The following is an 18,257-nucleotide window of genomic DNA, read 5'->3' as shown; positions in this document are numbered from 1 at the left end:
ATACGAGTACGTCCCTCAAAGGGCGATTTATCTGACCCCAAATTTCCCCTCGCAATCTTTTAATTATCTAATGAATTAATTTTCCTCGCATATTTACTCGAATTTAATTCCTTATTTAGAAAAAAAATAGAATTTCAAATCTAATATTAAGTGTTTTGAAAAGTCATGACAAACAAAAAGTGCAAAATTATATATTAAATCGAAATATTTACCTTACTTATATTAAATTTAATATATGGGTAATTTGTTATTTATTTGTCACTTTAAAATTTTTGCCACAACCCTTTTCTTAACAAAACTTACCGTGACTTCTAGATTATCGATTGCAAAGTAGAAATTTTAAGAAAACAGAAGAAAAACAATCCTTTAATAATGAACAAAAAAACTCCCGAAAGGTAAAAAAACAGATCTTGTAATATGTAAAAAAAATACATTTAAATGGGGGGAAAAAGCAAAGAAGGAATCTACAAAGAAAAGAAAGGAGAAAAGATTTCGCTCCCGCCCGAAAACACTAATACATATACAACATAAGCTTTTGACATTTTGTCACAATGAACAAACATAGTGTTGATTATTGTCGAACGTAATTGACAATTGAGATAAAAACCATGTCTTTCAACCCTATTGTAAAAAATACTCGTATCTCTGATAAATTTAGATAAGGAAACAATAAATTTTGAGTTGACAACACACACACACACATATATATACACAAATATATATATATATGTGTTCATGTTCCTGGGAATCTCGTCCCGATATTATATACCTATAGCAATCTCTTCGCAAATGTAGATTTGGTTTTTTTACTCACCTGGGTATTTTTCGGACTTGGGCGTTGACGCCATTATTCTCCCGTCTCTCGTTCTCGTTAAGAACAACACTATCTCACCATTTTTGCAACCGGCCGCCCTGTAAACCACGCACTAAACGCGATTTAAATCTAATGTAAACTCGACGTGCACCGCTACATTTTCGTTTGTCGACCATTTTTGTTTCATGAACACATCTCTGACATCTAGTGGTGGAGATGCGAAACAGTTTGTTGATTTTGCGCGCGCTCTAGCGGGATTGACAGGGTTGGGTAGTTGCGAGCAGGGTACAGGGTTGGATCGCTAAAATACAAGCGAAAGGGTAATAAAATTTAATTAATTAAATCTTTATTTAACTAATCTTTTCGGGAAATTCTCTTTCTTTCTAATTTACTATCCTTCTTTTATAAAATTTTTGACAATTTTTATCAACTGTCTCCTTTTGCGAATTAGAATTTACTGAGTTTAAATCTACCGCGAAAAAGTGGAATTTTGCATTGAGCTGCGCAGAACCCAGTGCGCAGTTTAGGAAAAATTATTTAAAAATGGCGTTATTTTTCAACAATCAGAATTACTTTGCCGTGCTTTTGCCATTTTCGCATTTTGCGGACGTTATAAAAGTGTCACGTTATTAAATGATTCGTAAAAAAAAAATCCGAACGGAATTTAATAACTTATAGGCAGTCAAATTATATTCATTGAAAAGAAGATTAAATTCTCAAGTATTTCGGGGGAGGAAGAAAAATTATTGTGATAAAGTGTTAGTACTAGAGAGGTCTTATTTCGTTTTTTTTTTTTTTTTTTTTTTGATAAAAACAAAAGACGTTCTTTAGACTTTTATGAATGGTTTCAGCATTGTTTATAAGTTGTCAAGGAGCGGGAGTCACTCTATTTTGGGAACCATGAGGTGCTACGTGCAAACATAAGAGGTCAAATATCGAAGGTCAACATTCAGGAACGTACACGAGTTACTGGGGTTAAAAAGTGTAGTTCAGGAAATTGTTCTACTTGTAAAATTCGAAATATTGGGGAAATATCTACGAAACAAAGGTGGTAATTTTGATTTAGTGGAAATTAGACATAAAATTAGTGAGAAATGAGCAAATTTTTTTGTTTATTTTTGTAGTTTGTTTTTTTTTCTTCTTTTTTCAAAGAGAACGTGTTCTCTCGCCTTAAAGTTCAATGGAAGCGCTTGCGCAGATGTCGCACACCAGGAGAGGCGCACAGTGAGGAATGACGCCATGTTTTGATGTCGTCATCCCCCCCCAAAAGTGTTCAACTTGTTCCGCAGTTTTCTGTTGTGCACCCGTGATTCTCTCTTCTTGCGGGGTAGTGGGTTTTTGGCAAGCCCTCCCCAGCCCGAAAAGCACAAGTGTTAATCGTGTTTCACCGAGGTTATTACCTAAAAACGTCCGTGAAGGACGACAATTCACAAGCGTTTGGATGTGCGGGAAAGTGGCTCGGGCTAAGAGAGCGGGGGGGGGTTCCGCGAGCGTCGTCTACGTGGTGATAGTGTCCTAGTGCAACCAAACGCCAACAACGGGATTCTGGGTGATTACGTCACGTGCCAAGGCTTCTTTTAAGTTGATTTTTTAAATTTTAACACTGGAAGAGTCAAAGCATGGAATTACGACTACATTCCCCGGCCGGAGCGGAGCCTATCGTTTATCAGTGGCCCCTCACCTCGGGTTCAGGATCCGTAAGTATTTTATTATTTTTTTTTCTCTTTTTCGCGACTTCTTTCTTTTATTTTGCTGCTCTCTTTTCTCTCTCTCCCTCTCTCTTTTCAAGTGTGTGGCTATAAATTGATACAAAATGTACGCGCAATGAAAATTTGTAGGGCAAAGGATTTTTATTCATTTTATTTGTACGTGAAAGTTGGCGGTAATGGAGTTGATTGTTTTCGTAAAAAATGGAGATTTTTCTTTCCGCTGGGAAAGATTTTGATTTTATAACGATGAAGATGAGAAAATAATGCCATGTTACCTATGACACGAAACCCTTGCGCATGCCATTTACCAATACACAGCTGATTCCTTTAGAAATCGCGCCATTTAATGTTTATCAGTGCAGAACTTGAGATCAACAACAAAAACATCTCAATTTTTGTTTTGAGAAGGAGCCGTGTTTCTTAAACTCGAGTTCATTCCACTTTTGATCAATTTTCTTTCCTTTTTATCTCTAAATTCTTCTGCTGCTAAATTTAGAATTTTGCAAATTTTTGGCAAATTACAAAAATAGAAAATAATTGATGACCTACTTAAAAATATTTGTTTATTTTTTGCTCCATTGGCAATGTTTATTTATTTTTTTACTTCTTTTTTCAGTTTTACTCAACAATAGAAAGGAAATACGAAAATTTTCGTGAATAATAGAAAAAAATGTTTTTCAAAACAAATTTTATGGACTTGACGTTTTTTTCGATTTGTAGACCCAAATTAGGGAAGGAAAAATATTTCCTTTTCTTAGAAAGTCCCAATCCACGTAATTTACAACCTTTTCCGGGTGTCCATAGACTTTTCGGCTTCGAGAAGAAAGAGAAAGTGTATTTTAAAAGCTTGACTAATTGTCGGCAATATTCTCGTTTCACAAACTTGTTATTCCAAACACATAATAATGAAACGAGAATCCTGGGAAATTTAAATCGAAAACAATGAAAATGTTTTGTTTTGAACATTAGAAATTAACTCAAAGCAATGTTTTTTTTCTTCTACTTGGTTCAAGTTCATTTGAAAAAAAAGAAAATAAATAAATAGTAGCCGGCAAAAAAAAATGTGAATGAAAGACCCGTATATCTTCCTAAGCCTAATAATTCAATCAGCTCCATGACTAACAAGGTTAAGCCGTTCTTACACTTTCAAATGGAATAATTCAAATTCAAGGATTTATATTACTCTGCAAGGGATAAAAATAATTGTAAAAGAAGAATTAATGGTAAATTTGTATTTTTTTCCATCAGGATCGTCACGATGGTGCTTTGGACGTGGTCGAGACAATGCGATGGGTCTGCGAAGACTTACCCGACTTAAAACTGCCGTTAGAAAATAATATTCTTTGCAACTATGACACTCGCGATTTTGAGAGTATGAAAGGCTTGTGTGATAGATTTAACAGAGCTATCGACAGTTTAGTTCAATTGGTAAGAATTGTTTTTGTTAACAAATTTGTTTTTAAATTTTTGTTTAGAGATTTGAATAATAATTTTCTTTCTTTTCTGATAATAGGAAAAAGGTACGAGTTTACCTTCACAGCGGTTAAATAAGAGGCCCAGTAGGAGTCTTCTTCGTCATATTCTTCAGCAAACGTACAATCAAGCTGTCGTCGAACCAGACAAATTAAATAATTACGAGCCATTTTCACCCGAAGTTTATGGAGAGACAAGTTATGAGCTCGTTTGCCAAATGATTGATCAGATCGACGTCACCGAAGATGATGTTTTCGTTGATCTTGGGTCTGGTGTTGGGCAGGTTGTCCTTCAAATGGCTGCGGCTACCTTCTGTAAAATTTGCATCGGCGTCGAGAGGGCAGACGTGCCTTCGAAATACGCTCAGGTATAAAGAAAAATTCAATTTATTAAACTATTTTTGATCATTACAGGGCTCGAACTAGGTCTGTAAATTCAGCAAAGGTCCGTAAATTTGTAACAAGTCCGTAAAAATCAGTTTTTTTGGGAAAAAGGTCCGTAAAGTCCATAAATTGTACGATATAATTTGGGGAATTTCAGAAAAATTACAAATGATTCCAGAAATTCAATTACTTTCAAAAGTAATGAAATTTTTCGCAAAAATTCAATTATGTTCAAAAATTGAAAAAAACTTCTCGTCAAAATTTCAATTATCTTTAGAAATAATTAAATTCTTCTCCGAAATTCAATTATTTTCAAATATGCTAATAAAATTCTTGTCAAAATTTCAATTATTTTCAAAAAATTTTCCTCAATTCAATGATTTTTAATATCTATTTCAATAAAATTTTCCAAAAGAATTCAATTATTTAACAGAAAATTTAATAAAATTCTACGCAAACCTTTAATTATTTTCATAAAATAATAAAAATTTCACAGGAATTCAATTATTTACAAATCTTTTATACATTTCTTCGCAATCATTCAATTATTTTCATAAACAATAAAATTTTTACAAAGATTCAATTATTTTCATAATTAATAAAACTCATTGCAGAATTTCAATTATTCTTAATACAATTTTAATCGAATTCCTCGAAAAATGTAATTATTCTTAAAAACTTTTTAAAAATTCGTCAAAAGAATTTAATTATTTAAAAATTTATTAATTTTCTAATAAAAATTGATTTAAAAATTTATTTCAGTTAAAGTTTCAGATAATAATTGAATTTTGGAGAAGTTACTAATAGATAATTGCAATTTTTAGAAATAATTAAATTGGGTAAAGGTTTCAATTTAAAATCTTTGAAAATTTGAATTTTTCATATTTTTTTAATTAAAAATTCTATGGAACAAATTTTTTAAAAGCTTAATCGAAATTTGTCAAAATTATTTCAAGTTTTTATTTTCTAGTTTATATTAAATTGAAGAATTTCCGAATAACCGAAAGTTTGTAAAATTTAATTAAAAACAAATTATTCACAAATTTTGTGTAAATTTCTTCGCAATAATTCAATTATTTTCATAAATAATAAAATTCTTTTCTGGAATTCAATTATTTAAAAATTTATTCATAAAATTCTTCATGAAAATTGAATTTTATGAAAAATGCAATTATTCAATAAATTGTTCTTTTTTATTTAAATAATTGAATTGTAAAAGAATTTTATAATAAAAATTTATTTAAAAATTAATTTCAGTTAAAGTTTTAGATAATAATTGAATATTAAAAGCATTAGAGTGTGAATTTTTAGAAATAATTAAATTTTGAAAAGGTTTCATATTAAAATCTTTGAAAATCTGAATTTTTCATATTTTTAACAATTCTGTGAAATTAATTTTTTTGAGAAAGTTTAATTGCGGATTTTTTTTTGAAATTATTACAAGTTTTTATTTTCTAATTATATATTTAATTGAAGAATCTACGAATAATTGAAATTTTATCAAATTGAATTATAAACAAATGAATTTGAAAATTCTTTGAGAACTTTGTCAAAAATTATTAAAAATAATGCATTTATAGAAGAATTTTAGTTAAAAATACAAAAAAAAAATTAATTTTGAAAAAGTTACAAATTATCATAGAAATTCAATTATTTTCAAGAGTAGTAAATAATATTCTTCGCAAAAATTTGATATTGTTCAAAAATAATAAAATTCTTTTTAGAAATTCAATTATTTTCATAAATAATAAAACTCATTGCAGAATTTTAATTATTTTTAATACAATTTTAAACAAATTTCTCGAAAATTGTAATTATTCTTAAAAATTTTATTAAAATTCTTTGGAAGAATTCAATTATTTAAAAATTTGTTAATAAAATTCTTTATGAGAATTCAATTTGAAGAAACACTCAATTACTTAATAAATTAATTATTTGCATTTTATTTGTATTTAAATAATTAAATTCTAATAGATTTTTCTAATAAAAATTGATCTAAAAATTAATTTTAGTTAAAAATTGAATATTAAAAGCAATATAGCGTGAATTTTTCGAAATAATTGAATTTTGAAATGAATTGTTTTGAAAAAGTTTAATTGAATTTTTTTTTATATTATTTTAAGTTTTTATTTTCTAATATTTATTTAATTGAAGAATTTACGAATAATTGAAATTTCTTAAAATTGAATATTGCAAACAAGTGGATTTGAAAATTGTCAAAGAACTTTTTCGAAAATTATTAAAAATAATCGATTTAAAGAAGAATTTTAGTTAAAAATTCTTAAAAATATTAATTGAATGGATAATTATTTTATCATTCGGTTATCTTTAATTATTATAAAACGTGAAGAAATCGATGACTCCGAGTCGAAGACTCGGAGCTATCGATTTCTTCATGTTTTATAGTTATAAAAAAAATTTGGAGTTTTAAATAAAATTTTCTCTTATTTGACTCGGACTGGTTATATTTTTGTCATTATTTGGTCCTAAATTGTCCGTAATTTTATATTTTTGGTCCGTAAAGTCTGTATTTTTAAATACTTTCACTAGTTCGAGCCCTGTGATTATTATTTTTTTTTTTACAATTAATAACTTGTTTCTTTCTTTTATAGAGTATGGAAATGAATTTCCGAAAATGGCTCAATTGGTACGGCAAACGCTGCGGAGAATATCGTTTGGTGAAAGGTGACTTTTTAGCTGACGAGCATCGAGAGAGTATTACGGGAGCCACAATCGTATTTGTAAATAATTTTGCATTCGGCCCAAATGTTGATCATCAATTAAAAGAAAGATTCGCCGATTTGCGTGATGGTGCGCGAATTGTTTCTTCGAAATCCTTCTGTCCGTTGAATTTTAGGATAACCGACAGAAATCTCAGCGGTAAATTTCGTTCAAAGAAAATATACAAGTTTCTTTTTTCTAATGTAACAAATCTCATGTGTAATTTAATTATTTCAGACATTGGGACGATAATGCACGTTTCTGAGATGTCACCATTAAAGGGATCAGTTTCCTGGACTGGTAAACCTGTGTCTTATTATCTACACGTGATTGATCGAACAAAACTCGAGCGCTATTTTCATCGTTTAAAGAATAAACAGGGAGCGCCTGACATTGAAAATAATGATTCTGTGATAAGTAACACTGCCAGCCATAGTAATAGGATGTCGAGTAGAAATGAACGTGGTGAACGTGCCAAGAGAGATCTCTCGAGGCAATTGGATAGTCCCAATAATTCCGAACAGCATGGCACTAATAGCGATTCGGATATGGATGAGCCAACAATGAAAACACGTCGTCAACCAAACAAAATGCGTAGAAAATTAAATCGTAAAGCGAGCAATGGAATAACACGACAACCAGCGCGTGGTGGACGACAAAGAGGTCGTGGTGTGAAGAAAACAAAACCGAAGAAAGCAATTAATATTTCTGGACTTGATCTTCTTCATAGTCAAACGCTTCTCAGTACATCGCCACAAGCACTCGGGAAAAAACCACCACCAGCTCCCGGTTGCGTTGATCAACAATTGTCATCACTCTCACTATCACTTCAACAGAATACGAATAATGTTCATGAGGAACTCAGTATTCCCGCCGCACCGGCCGCGACTCCTTACGCCCTACAAATTCTCCTCGATCTCTACAGGTACATAAAGATTTTAATATCTGATCTCATTTTTAGCAAAACAATCAATATCAAGTCAGGAAATTTTGAATTTTTGTGTCTTTTTTGTTTGCCTTATAAACTATGAAATTACCACGAATTTTAATACAAAACCTTCAGATTTTTCAATTTTTGTAATTTGTAGCAACTTGTATTCTTTTTATTTTTAGGGACCAATTCATGGAGATGTTGGATTCAATGAAAACGCCAACGTATCGAGCATCGGTGAACGCCGACATTGCCAAGGAACGTGAACGCAATTCAAAACTTCAATCGCGAGCTGCTCAACTCGAGAAGCAAATTAAAGTTCTAATTGACGACAGTGTTGCACTATTGAAAGCGCGTATGACAGAATTGGGAATAAATGCTACATCACCCGGTGATTTACTCGCAAAGGCCAAAGAAATTGTCCTTCGACACAAACAATTGCAAAATAAAGCCAGTAAACTTCAGGCCCAAGTGTCGAATATTGAAACCGAACAGGCAAAAGTAACAGCACAACGTTATCAAGAATTGCAAGAAAAGTTCAATCCAGGCTCTAATAATCTTCCCACACCACCACAACCTCTCACCCAGGACTATATACTTAAAGAAATTTGTACCACCATGTCCCAAAGAAAGAGACTCCACTCTCAGGTAAGAAAAGAATTTTATTTTCTTTTTAAAGAAAATAATACTTTTTTATTTCTTCCTCTTTTTTCTAAATTATATTTTAAGGCTTCACACTCATCTACTAAAACCTACTATTTACTACTTTTTTTTACAATTTGTTACTATTTGGATACTTTTTTTAGATTTGTGATACAAAAGCTACTTTTTTCTTTCTTCTTTTAGAATTTACACAACTTTAAATTCGCTAACAGTTAACATAAAAAAAATTATGCTAAAATATTTTTATAAAATTCTTAGAAACGATTCAATTATTTTCAAACAATTTTCGAAAATCATCAATTTTCAATATCTACTATTTTAATAAAATATAATAATAATAATAAATATTTACTATTTTAATTTTCCAAAAGAATTAAATAATTATTTTCATAAATAATAAAAATTTTTACAGTAATTTAATTATTTAAAATGCAATTTTTATTACATTTTTTCGAAAAAAATCAATTATTTAAAAGAATTTTAATAAAATTCTTCCCTGGAATTCAATTATTTTCAAAAATTTTGTAATGCAATTCTTTGCAGAACTTCAATTATATTCCAAAATTTTTATAAAATTCTATATCAGAATTAAATTACTTTCAATAAAATTTCAATTGAATTTGTCGAAAAAAATGTAAGGAATCCATTATTCTCATAAATAATAAAATTCTTTGCTGGAATTCAATTATTTTCGTCATAAATAATAATATTCTTTAGGCAAATACAATTATTTTGAATTTTACTATTTTTTTCGTTCTTAAAGCTACTTTTTAAAATTAATTATCGAGTGCGAAGTCTGTTTATTATAAAACGAAACTCTCATTATTGATTTAAAAAATTTTCTTTTGGAAATTGTATAAAAATTCTATATTTTCAAAAAAATATAATTTTTCGGGTAAATTTTTTTGAATAATTTTTTTATTTGAACGACTCGTGCAGTTATTTAAAGTTTACTAGTAATAATAATAATTCACATATGATTAAATTAAAATAAAATTTTTGAAACTCTTTCAGGTTTCAAAATTGGAACAGGAATTAAATGTACTAGAGAGAACAAATTCGGAGAAACAATCGGCAACGTTAGCACAACAACAGAGAGATGCATCTAACGTGAAGCATTTATCGAGTCACCATCATCATCATCACCATCATAATCACAATCATCATCAACAACAGCAGCAGCAGCAACAGCACCAACAACAACAGCAGCAACAACAACAGCAGCAACAGCAACAACAACAGCAATTACAACAACAAAACAGTAAAAATCCTCCATCGCGAAAAAGTCGCGAGAGCCGTTCGCGATCTCAAGATTGGCCTGATGTGCCCGACATTGGAAAAATTCAGGAAAATAATCCTGAAATTTTGGCACAAAAAATTCTTGAAACTGGACGACAGATAGAAGCTGGTAGAATTCCGAGTAAATCGAGTGTTAATCCTGTTATTAATAATAATATTAATAGTAATAATAATATAAATAACAGTAGTAGTGGTAGTGGTAGTAATAATAATAATAACAGTAATACTAATAACAGCAATAATACACGAACAAGATTACCTCAAGCTACTTTGAGTTTTTCATCACCTTCGACGCAAATCCAATCGCAAATCTGTAAAGAATCGACGAGTCGAATTCAAGAACCGCCTAGAGTCGCAAATTTTGAGGATCGACTCAAGAGCATTATCACCAGTGTTTTAAATGAGGATCAACAAAATCGCAATAAACAACAACAACAAATTCAAATGCAACAAATGCAGCAAAATGAGCCCGACAGGAAACGTATGGCTCTACCTGCAAATGTTACTGCTCCAGATTACACTCAGGTTTGTGTTTTGAATTTCGTATTATCGGCGCTTTCTACTGAAAGAGACTTAATTCAAAAAATTTAAATAAAAAATAAATAATAAATATGAATGAAGAGATAATATTAAGCGAATAGTTGAATTTATCCTTTTTTCCAGGTCTCACCGGCGAAATTGGCGCTTCGTCGTCATTTATCACAGGAACGTTTAACGTCACATTTGCCATCGACGGATAGGCAGACACTTGATGGGCGACAATCGAATCATGAGAATCGAATAATGTCGGGAGCGAGTGGATTATTGGGAACAAGAACAATTGGCGATTTGGTTAGTGGTGAAATTGAAAGAACTTTGGAAATATCAAATCAGGCGATTATTAATGCTGCGGTTGATATGAGCGTTCTTATGAGACCAGAGACTGTTTATTCGCCAATAAGTCGACCGGCTAGCGCAGAAGGTGACACTGGACTGGCTACTTTGGCGCATGTTGCAAGTTATGCGCCAACATCGACATCAGTGTCAACGCCAACACCAACAACTTCACGATCTTCCGTTTTGTTTACCCCCTCTAGTCAACCGCAGAGGTTTGTTACTTTTTAAATTAAATTTTAATTAATCCGTAATTGGAATTTTCCTTTTTTTTTCTTTGACAGATTTTTTCTACTATTTTTTTCGACTTATTTTCGAAAAAGGGAACTATTTCCACTTTTCCTCAACACATTGCAAAAAAAATAACATATCTTTTGATAGAAACTGATACTAATATTTAATATTATACTTTAATTCTTTTGTAATTAGTTGGATTTTTGTGAATGAAAAATTAATTGAAAAACTTCCGAGTAATCGAAATTTTGTAAAATTGTATTGAAATCAATTGAATTTTAAATTTTATTTTAAATGAACTTTCTTTTTCTACTTTTCTGAAACTTATGATAAATAAAACTTATGTTAAATATTGTTTTCGACTTTATGTAATTAAAAATGAATCCTTATTCATTTTTAATTAGGTAAAGTCATAAATCATTTTGGATTTTATTCTATCAAAGTTAAATTTAATGAATCTGGTGAAAAAAAAGTGATTTTTTTTCTAAATATTTATCGACGATTTGCAGGTACACACCGGTACAACTTCCACGAGCTGATATGAAGCCTTATCATGAATCGTACTTTTCGGACAATCCAACGCCACCGCTCACGCAATCTCACACGAGTTCGTCTCATCATTCGAATCAAGCATCATCAAATCGAGATGGTTTGCCTGTTGAGGGACTCGCCGCGTCCTTACACGCGAGAATCATTAACAATCAAAATAGTAATATAAAAAGTGATCAGAGTACCGCGAATAATAGTCGAAGGTAATTTCCATGTTATTTTATCCTTATTTTATAATAATTCATATTTTTTAGTTGAAAAATTCTCGAAAAATTCAATAATAATTTTTCTTTTTAAATATTTTCAATTTTAAATGTATTGAAAATTGTTGAATTCTTGCAAAGAATTTTATTATTTATGAAAGTAATTGAATTCTTGAAAAGAATTTTATTACAATTTTTTAAAAACCTAATTAAATTCTTTTGAAGAATTTCTTTGAATTTTTTTAAAATAATAGTTTCTTTATTAATTTTTATATACTTTTGAAAGAAATTATTGAATTTTATTCATAATTTCTTTCAAGTGTTTAAAATAATCGTGTTTCTTAATAATTTAAATAATTGAATTTTTTTGAAAAATTTATTAAAATTTTAGAAATTAATTAAATTTTTGCAAAGATTTTACTATTTAAAAAAATAATTGAATTGTGTCGAAGGATTTATTAAAATTACGGAAAATAATTGAATTCTTTCATGAAATTTTAAAAAAAATTTAATGATTAAAAATAATTGAATTTTTGCAAAAAATTTTTTCTATTTAAAAAAATAATTTAATTCTTCCGAAGAATGTTATTATTTATGAATATAGTTGAATTTTTGCGAAGAATTAGATTACAAATTTTTGAAAATATAAACAATAATGAAATTATTCAAAAATTTATGTTTGAAATAAAAAAATTTTGTATTTTGCATTTAACAATAAGTAACATTTAATAATAAGGTTACATTCAGCAACGTTTTTAAAAACTAAATATTATGAAATAATTTTCTTTTTAATCGTGACGTTTTAATTTGAAAAAAAAATGTAAAAAAAACTAGTGAGAAAAAATTGTATAATTTACACTTATTTATTTTTTGTCAGGTATCATCCGTATTCAAGTTACTCGAACAATAGCAATTGCAATAATGTACCAACGACTTCCCAGTCGCAGTCGTCGTCGACGGTTCTGAAGACGGAGTCGGCAGTTTCTTCCGTTAGCACGAGCGGTGCCCCTTTGAGTCCACTTGTTGAACCTCATTCAAATACCTCGACACCTCTCGTTGATGAGCCGCACATGACCCAACGACAACGGAATGGAACAGGTGATGACGGTGAGTTCTTTTCACCTGTAAATTTTTTCCCAAAAAATTATAAATCAAAAATTAAATTTTCAATTATTGAGAGATTGCATGATTTTTATATCTATTTATTTCTCTTTTTTTCGAGTAATTAGAAATCATCCCCTTTTTTTCTTTCTATTGTCTACTCTAAAAAATTTTTCATTTTCTTAGAAATATTTTTTTCCTTAATTAGAATTCAATTTTTAGCATAAAAAAAAAAATTTCTCCTATATACTCTTTTTCTGCTGTGCTCACTTTGTAAAATGAATGTTGCACTAGTTGTCTGTTTTTTGGTTTTATCTTTGCTTACGGAGATAGAACATTAATTTTTTTTTTTAAATATATACAATATATTATTGTTATTTATTTATATTTATTTTTCACATTGTTAATATATTTACTAGATGCACTGTAGCTGTTTGTTGGTTAGCTCTCTGTCACACACTCGATCTCCCTCACAAGTCCCGAAGCTATTTTTATTTCGAGATTCGAGACCGCACAAAAACCGAAGGGGGCGAGAATGAAAAGAATAAACACACTGAAAAAATTGGCTGCCTTTTGGTTGTTTCGTGGTTAATGTGGTGAGTTGTCCCGCAGGGGTTGTCGAAATTATTTCTCCGTCACAAAAAAAAAATTCTCGTCGTTCACCATATTTATCACATTATAAATTAATTAATTTCTAATTCTCGATTTTTTTTAATTCACACATCACACGTACACAGACAATGAAAAATAAGTAATAATGCAAAAAAAAGAAACAGTATTTAAACTTGTCGATCTCTCAAGGATAAATTAGTAATTATTTTGTTTTATTCATTTAGTTTCGATATTTACATGAAAATAAGCCGCTGAAGTAAAAACTTTTTCTTAAAAATTTAAAAAAATTCTTCGATGTAATTCTTTATTGTTTTACTTAAATTTTGTTAACATCATTACCAAAAAAAAATTCAGTCACAGAAATGGAACAATAATTTGGTAAGAAAATTGCATGTAATTAATAATTATTCATCTAAAAAGCTACTCTTTTTTCACTTTTAGTGGTTTGAAGGTGTTGCATGTTTGCATGGTAGCAAGTAAAACTAGTCTTTTTTTTTAGTTTTTTGTGTTACTTTCAGAAATTTAGGTTCTAAATTATCTACTTTCTCTTAAAATGCAAATCTAAAAAATATTTTACTTACAAAGTTAATTTACAAATTTAATTACTTAATAGTACTTTTGTTGTTTAAAATTCATTTCTTAAGTAAATAAAATAATAATTTCAAAAGGTTACGATTTAAAATTCTTGAAAAATTTTAATTTCAAATAATTTTAATAGAGAATTTTGAAAAAATTAGTCTTTGAAAATAATTTATACAAAATTTTGTTGAAAACAGTTAAATTTTTGAATATTTAATTGAAAAATTTTCAAATAATTGAAATTTTTTAAAATTTTGTAAAGAATTTTACAATTAATTAATTTTGGAATTATTTTGGAGAGCAACTTTCTATTTTTGTTTGAATAATTGAATTCCGGAAAAATATTTTAAAAATAATTGGGTTAGAAATGAATTTTAATTAAAAATTCCAAAAATATTTGAATTTTACAAGAGTTGCGTTTACAATTTTTATAAATAATCTAATTTCAAAAGAATTATAATTTTTTAGAATTTTTTTAGATGAACATTCTGTTTTTTTGTTTTGTTTGAATAATTGAATTCTTAAAAAACTTTTTCAAAAATTATTAAAAATAAATTATTCAGATCAAAGAATTTTTAGTTGAAAAATAAAGAATAATTGAATTTTCAAAAATTATTAAAAAATAATTGATTTAGGAAACATTTGTAAATTAAAAATACCAAAAATAAATTAATTTTATAAGAGTTGCGATTTAGAACATTTATAAATAATCTAATTTCAAACGGTTTCAAATTGAAATTTTTGATAAATTGTATATTACGTAATTTTGATTTAAGATTATGAAGATGTTACGTTTTTTAAAATATTTTAATTTAAATTATTTGAATTTTCGTAAAATTGAATTGTAAACTGGATTTTCAGAATTTTTTTAGACGAAGTTTCTTTTTTTCTTTTTTTTTCTTTGAATAATTGAATTCTTAAAGAACTTTTTCAAAAATTATTAAAAATAATTGATTCAGAGAAGAATTTTTAGTTAAAACAAAATGAAGAATACCTAATTGAATTCTCAAAAATTATTAAAAAATAAATAATTCAGAAAAGAATTTTAGTTAAAATTCCAAACATAAATGAATTTTAAAAATAAGAGTTGCGATTTACAACATTTATAGATAATTTAATTTCAAAAGGTTTCAAATTAAAATTCTGGATAATTTGAACTTTACATAATTTCAATTTAAAATTCTAAAGAAGTTACGTATTTTGGAATTTTTTTTATTTAAATTATTTTTAAATTACTTAAATTTTCGTAAAATTTAATTGTAAAATGAATTTCAGAATTATTTTAGGTGAACTTTCTTTTTTTATTTATTTTTTTTGTTTGATTAATTGAATTTTTGAAGAGCTTTTTCAAAAATTATTGAAAATAATTGATTCAGAGACGAATTTTTTCGTAAAATTTGAAATTTTTTGATTCAATTTGAATAATTGAAATTTTGAAGAACTTTTTCAAAAATTATTAAACACATTGATTCAAAGAAGAATTTTTTCGTAAAATTAAATTGTAAACTCAATTTCAGAATTATAGAAGGCGAACTTCTTTTTAATTTTTGGTTTTGAATAATTGAATTCTCAATTAACTTTTTCAAAAATTATTAAAATTAATTGATTCAGAGAAGAATTTTTAGTTAAACCATAATGAAAGTAATTAAATTGAAATCTTGAAAATAATCATTTGAAGAAGTTCTTTCTGGAAATTAGGGAAAAATATAAAATTAAATTTTTATGTCAACCCTTAACTAATTTTTTTTCTTTTTTATGAATATAAAACTTTTTAGTTTTGAATTGAAAAATTTCTATTTATTTACTTTGTACATATTTACTTATAATTTTAGTATAAAAATTATCATCGTTTAGTAAAAAATTATAATTATTTTTTATTTTAGTATAAAAATTATCTTTTAGTACGAAAATTATCTTTTAGTATAGAAATTAAAAAAAAAGAATACAAAGTTAAGTAGAAAAGCAAATACAGATTTAAATAGAGGCTTATTTTTATGAAAATGTATTTTCGAATTCTTTTGAATTATACAAAATGATTTAGTCCCAATTGATCCAACTCTCTCAGTTAACTTTAACTGTCAGATAGTCATAAGAAAATGAAAATATATTTGCGAATATATTTTCATATTTTCATCGAAAAGTCGATCAATTGGGACTTAAAGAAAAAAATAAATTGTAGCAAAACAGTTTTTTTCAATTTTTTTCCTTTTGATTTTTTAGATGGAGAGACGGATTGGCAGGACAGAATAAGTTCCGGATTCGATCGTTTGGTTGCATTTGCCTCGACGGAATTGGATAAAAGGAGAAGATCAACCGAGGGTGTTAATACAAGTCCCGATAGTGGATTGGGTTCGGATAGTGTTGTTTTGGGACCGCCTCCAGTTGTACCATCGCCCGACGAGGCTCTCGGTCCACCACGAACACCATCCCCTCACAGTCCCCATCGTCTTAATGCAGTGAATGGCGCAACATTAAATGGACCCTCAGTACCATTGAAATATCAACGACAACAACTCGATCCCGAGAGACATCATTTTAAAAAGAAATTCTTTCATCGCGACTGGCATAATTCTGCAAGTAGCAGCAGCAGTAGCGGCAGTAACAGCAGTAATAATAATAACAACAATAATAATAATGCAAGTAAATTTCGTCCCAAGGGCAAGGATTGGGATTGGAATCACACGGGTCAATGGCCTCCGAATGATGAACAACTATAACCAATAAATCGACCACAGGAAAAGTGAATCGGATTTTTTAGATGAATTTCTGATTTAGTCTTGAAAATTTTCATTTTTTTTTTATTAATGACTCAAATTTGTCATCTTATTTCTTTTAAATGTTACTTCCTTTTTTGGGACTATTTTTATTAATTTAGAATTCGATTAAATGATTAATTAGGTTTAATTTAAACTAAAAACTAAAATATTCAATTTTTTTATATATATTATTAAGTTTATTTATTGAAATCGATTGTTGATGTTGAATTTAGTTTTTTTTGGCAGGTACTTACTGCATTCGTTTATTTCTTTTTAGAGAGAGAGAGGAAGAAAGGAGTTTTTATTAGTTATAGAAGTTTCTTTTTCATGTTTAATATCGCGAATGCATTTTTTTACTTGTTTTTTTATTAGTCTCGGGTTATTTTTAATTCGATTAAGAATTTTTTTTTAATTGACTTTTTTTAAATACTGTTGAACATTTTTTTTTGAAGGGTTGAGAATTTTGCTTCCCTTTTTTTCTTTATTGAGAGATTCTCTCTGTGTATATATTTTTTCTTGCACGTGAAATATATTAATATATTGCTTATCGTTGATATTGAAATGAATAGATTGGAAATTTACATCAAATGTTTAATTTCCGTTTATTTAGAATCGAAGGAATATTGTAAGAAATTGATAATCTGTTTTAATAAAAATAAAATTACTTGTGAAAGTGAGAAACATTTATAAATAAGATGACAAAATGCCTCGTTAAGAATTTTAGTTTTACTCTTTTTTTCTATTTATTTATATTATTTTTTTTTCTATTTAGCTGAATATATTCTATTTAGTTGAATTTATTTTATTTAGTTGAATATATTCTATTTAGCTGAATATATTCTTCTATTTAGAATTATTTCTAAATGATTTATTTTCGATAGTGAAATATTTGAGTTCTTTTTTCGAATCCTAGTCGAGTTTATTTTTTATTTCATGAAAAAAAAAGAGTTTAATTAACGTCGTGCTTAAATCTATCCTCTTGTATACTTGTATTATATTATTGATAGTGTTCTTTGATTTAAGCACGATTTTAGATTAAATTTACAAAAAAAAAAAGTGAAACTGTATCTTGACGTGCACCGTATAGTTCAAATTTCTTGAATTTTTCTAATGCAAAAACCACTTTTTTATCCAACACACAAACACGTAGTGAACATTTTCTTTAAAGGCACTGAAAAATAGGAAAATTATTTTTGTTATAAATGACAGTAGAATTATTGCCATAATAAAGAAATTTACTTTTAGTTTTTTAACGGTTCAGATACGGATTCTAAAAAAAAAATTCCCTTATGAAAACAAAATATTACGATTTAATTTCATTTCGAATTATTAATTTTCTTTTTTTCATTTTTACATT

The 18,257-nt window shown here is 28.0% G+C and overlaps 2 protein-coding genes across 9 annotated transcripts in view; one reads left to right on the top strand and one right to left on the bottom strand.

Moving 5' to 3' along the window:
* Positions 1 to 1,024, bottom strand: part of LOC122506972 (guanine nucleotide-releasing factor 2) — a 57,978-nt gene extending 56,954 nt beyond the window's left edge. For 2 of the 5 annotated variants that reach the window (XM_043619417.1, XM_043619418.1), the window contains exon 1: positions 815 to 1,023. In XM_043619417.1, coding sequence (XP_043475352.1) covers positions 815 to 848 — 34 coding nt within the window. In that variant the 5' untranslated portion in view covers positions 849 to 1,023. Of the gene's footprint in view, positions 1 to 814 lie in introns of all 5 variants that reach the window. The other 3 variants (XM_043619420.1, XM_043619421.1, XM_043619422.1) reach the window with 2 other exon arrangements.
* A 323-nt stretch (positions 1,025 to 1,347) lies between these two features.
* On the top strand, positions 1,348 to 18,199 carry LOC122506837 (histone-lysine N-methyltransferase, H3 lysine-79 specific-like). 4 transcript variants are annotated; one of them, XR_006302042.1, is made up of 12 exons: positions 1,348 to 2,511; positions 3,772 to 3,951; positions 4,037 to 4,363; positions 6,992 to 7,259; positions 7,338 to 8,025; positions 8,214 to 8,679; positions 9,709 to 10,518; positions 10,657 to 11,081; positions 11,610 to 11,852; positions 12,730 to 12,959; positions 13,373 to 13,549; positions 16,365 to 16,502. XR_006302042.1 is itself a non-coding variant. In XM_043619190.1 (12 exons), the coding sequence occupies exons 2-12, from the start codon at positions 2,434 to 2,436 to the stop codon at positions 16,859 to 16,861; spliced, it is 4,212 nt and encodes a 1,403-aa protein (XP_043475125.1). In that variant the 5' UTR covers positions 1,349 to 1,572; positions 1,666 to 2,433; the 3' UTR covers positions 16,862 to 18,199. The 4 variants fall into 4 exon arrangements, 3 of the variants coding, with proteins under 3 accessions (XP_043475125.1, XP_043475126.1, XP_043475127.1); XM_043619190.1 differs by lacking the exon at positions 13,373 to 13,549 and having other exon boundaries at positions 1,349 to 1,572; positions 1,666 to 2,511; positions 16,365 to 18,199; XM_043619191.1 differs by lacking the exon at positions 13,373 to 13,549 and having other exon boundaries at positions 1,349 to 1,862; positions 1,939 to 2,511; positions 16,365 to 18,199.
* The last annotated feature ends 58 nt before the right edge of the window (positions 18,200 to 18,257 follow it).

Source organism: Leptopilina heterotoma, unplaced genomic scaffold (assembly GCF_015476425.1).
Source record: "Leptopilina heterotoma isolate Lh14 unplaced genomic scaffold, ASM1547642v1 Lhet_44, whole genome shotgun sequence".
In the NCBI taxonomy this organism is placed as follows: Eukaryota; Metazoa; Arthropoda; class Insecta; order Hymenoptera; family Figitidae; genus Leptopilina; species Leptopilina heterotoma.
The sequence above is the reverse complement of the archived record's forward strand: the minus strand, read 5'-3'. Positions and strand labels throughout refer to the sequence as shown.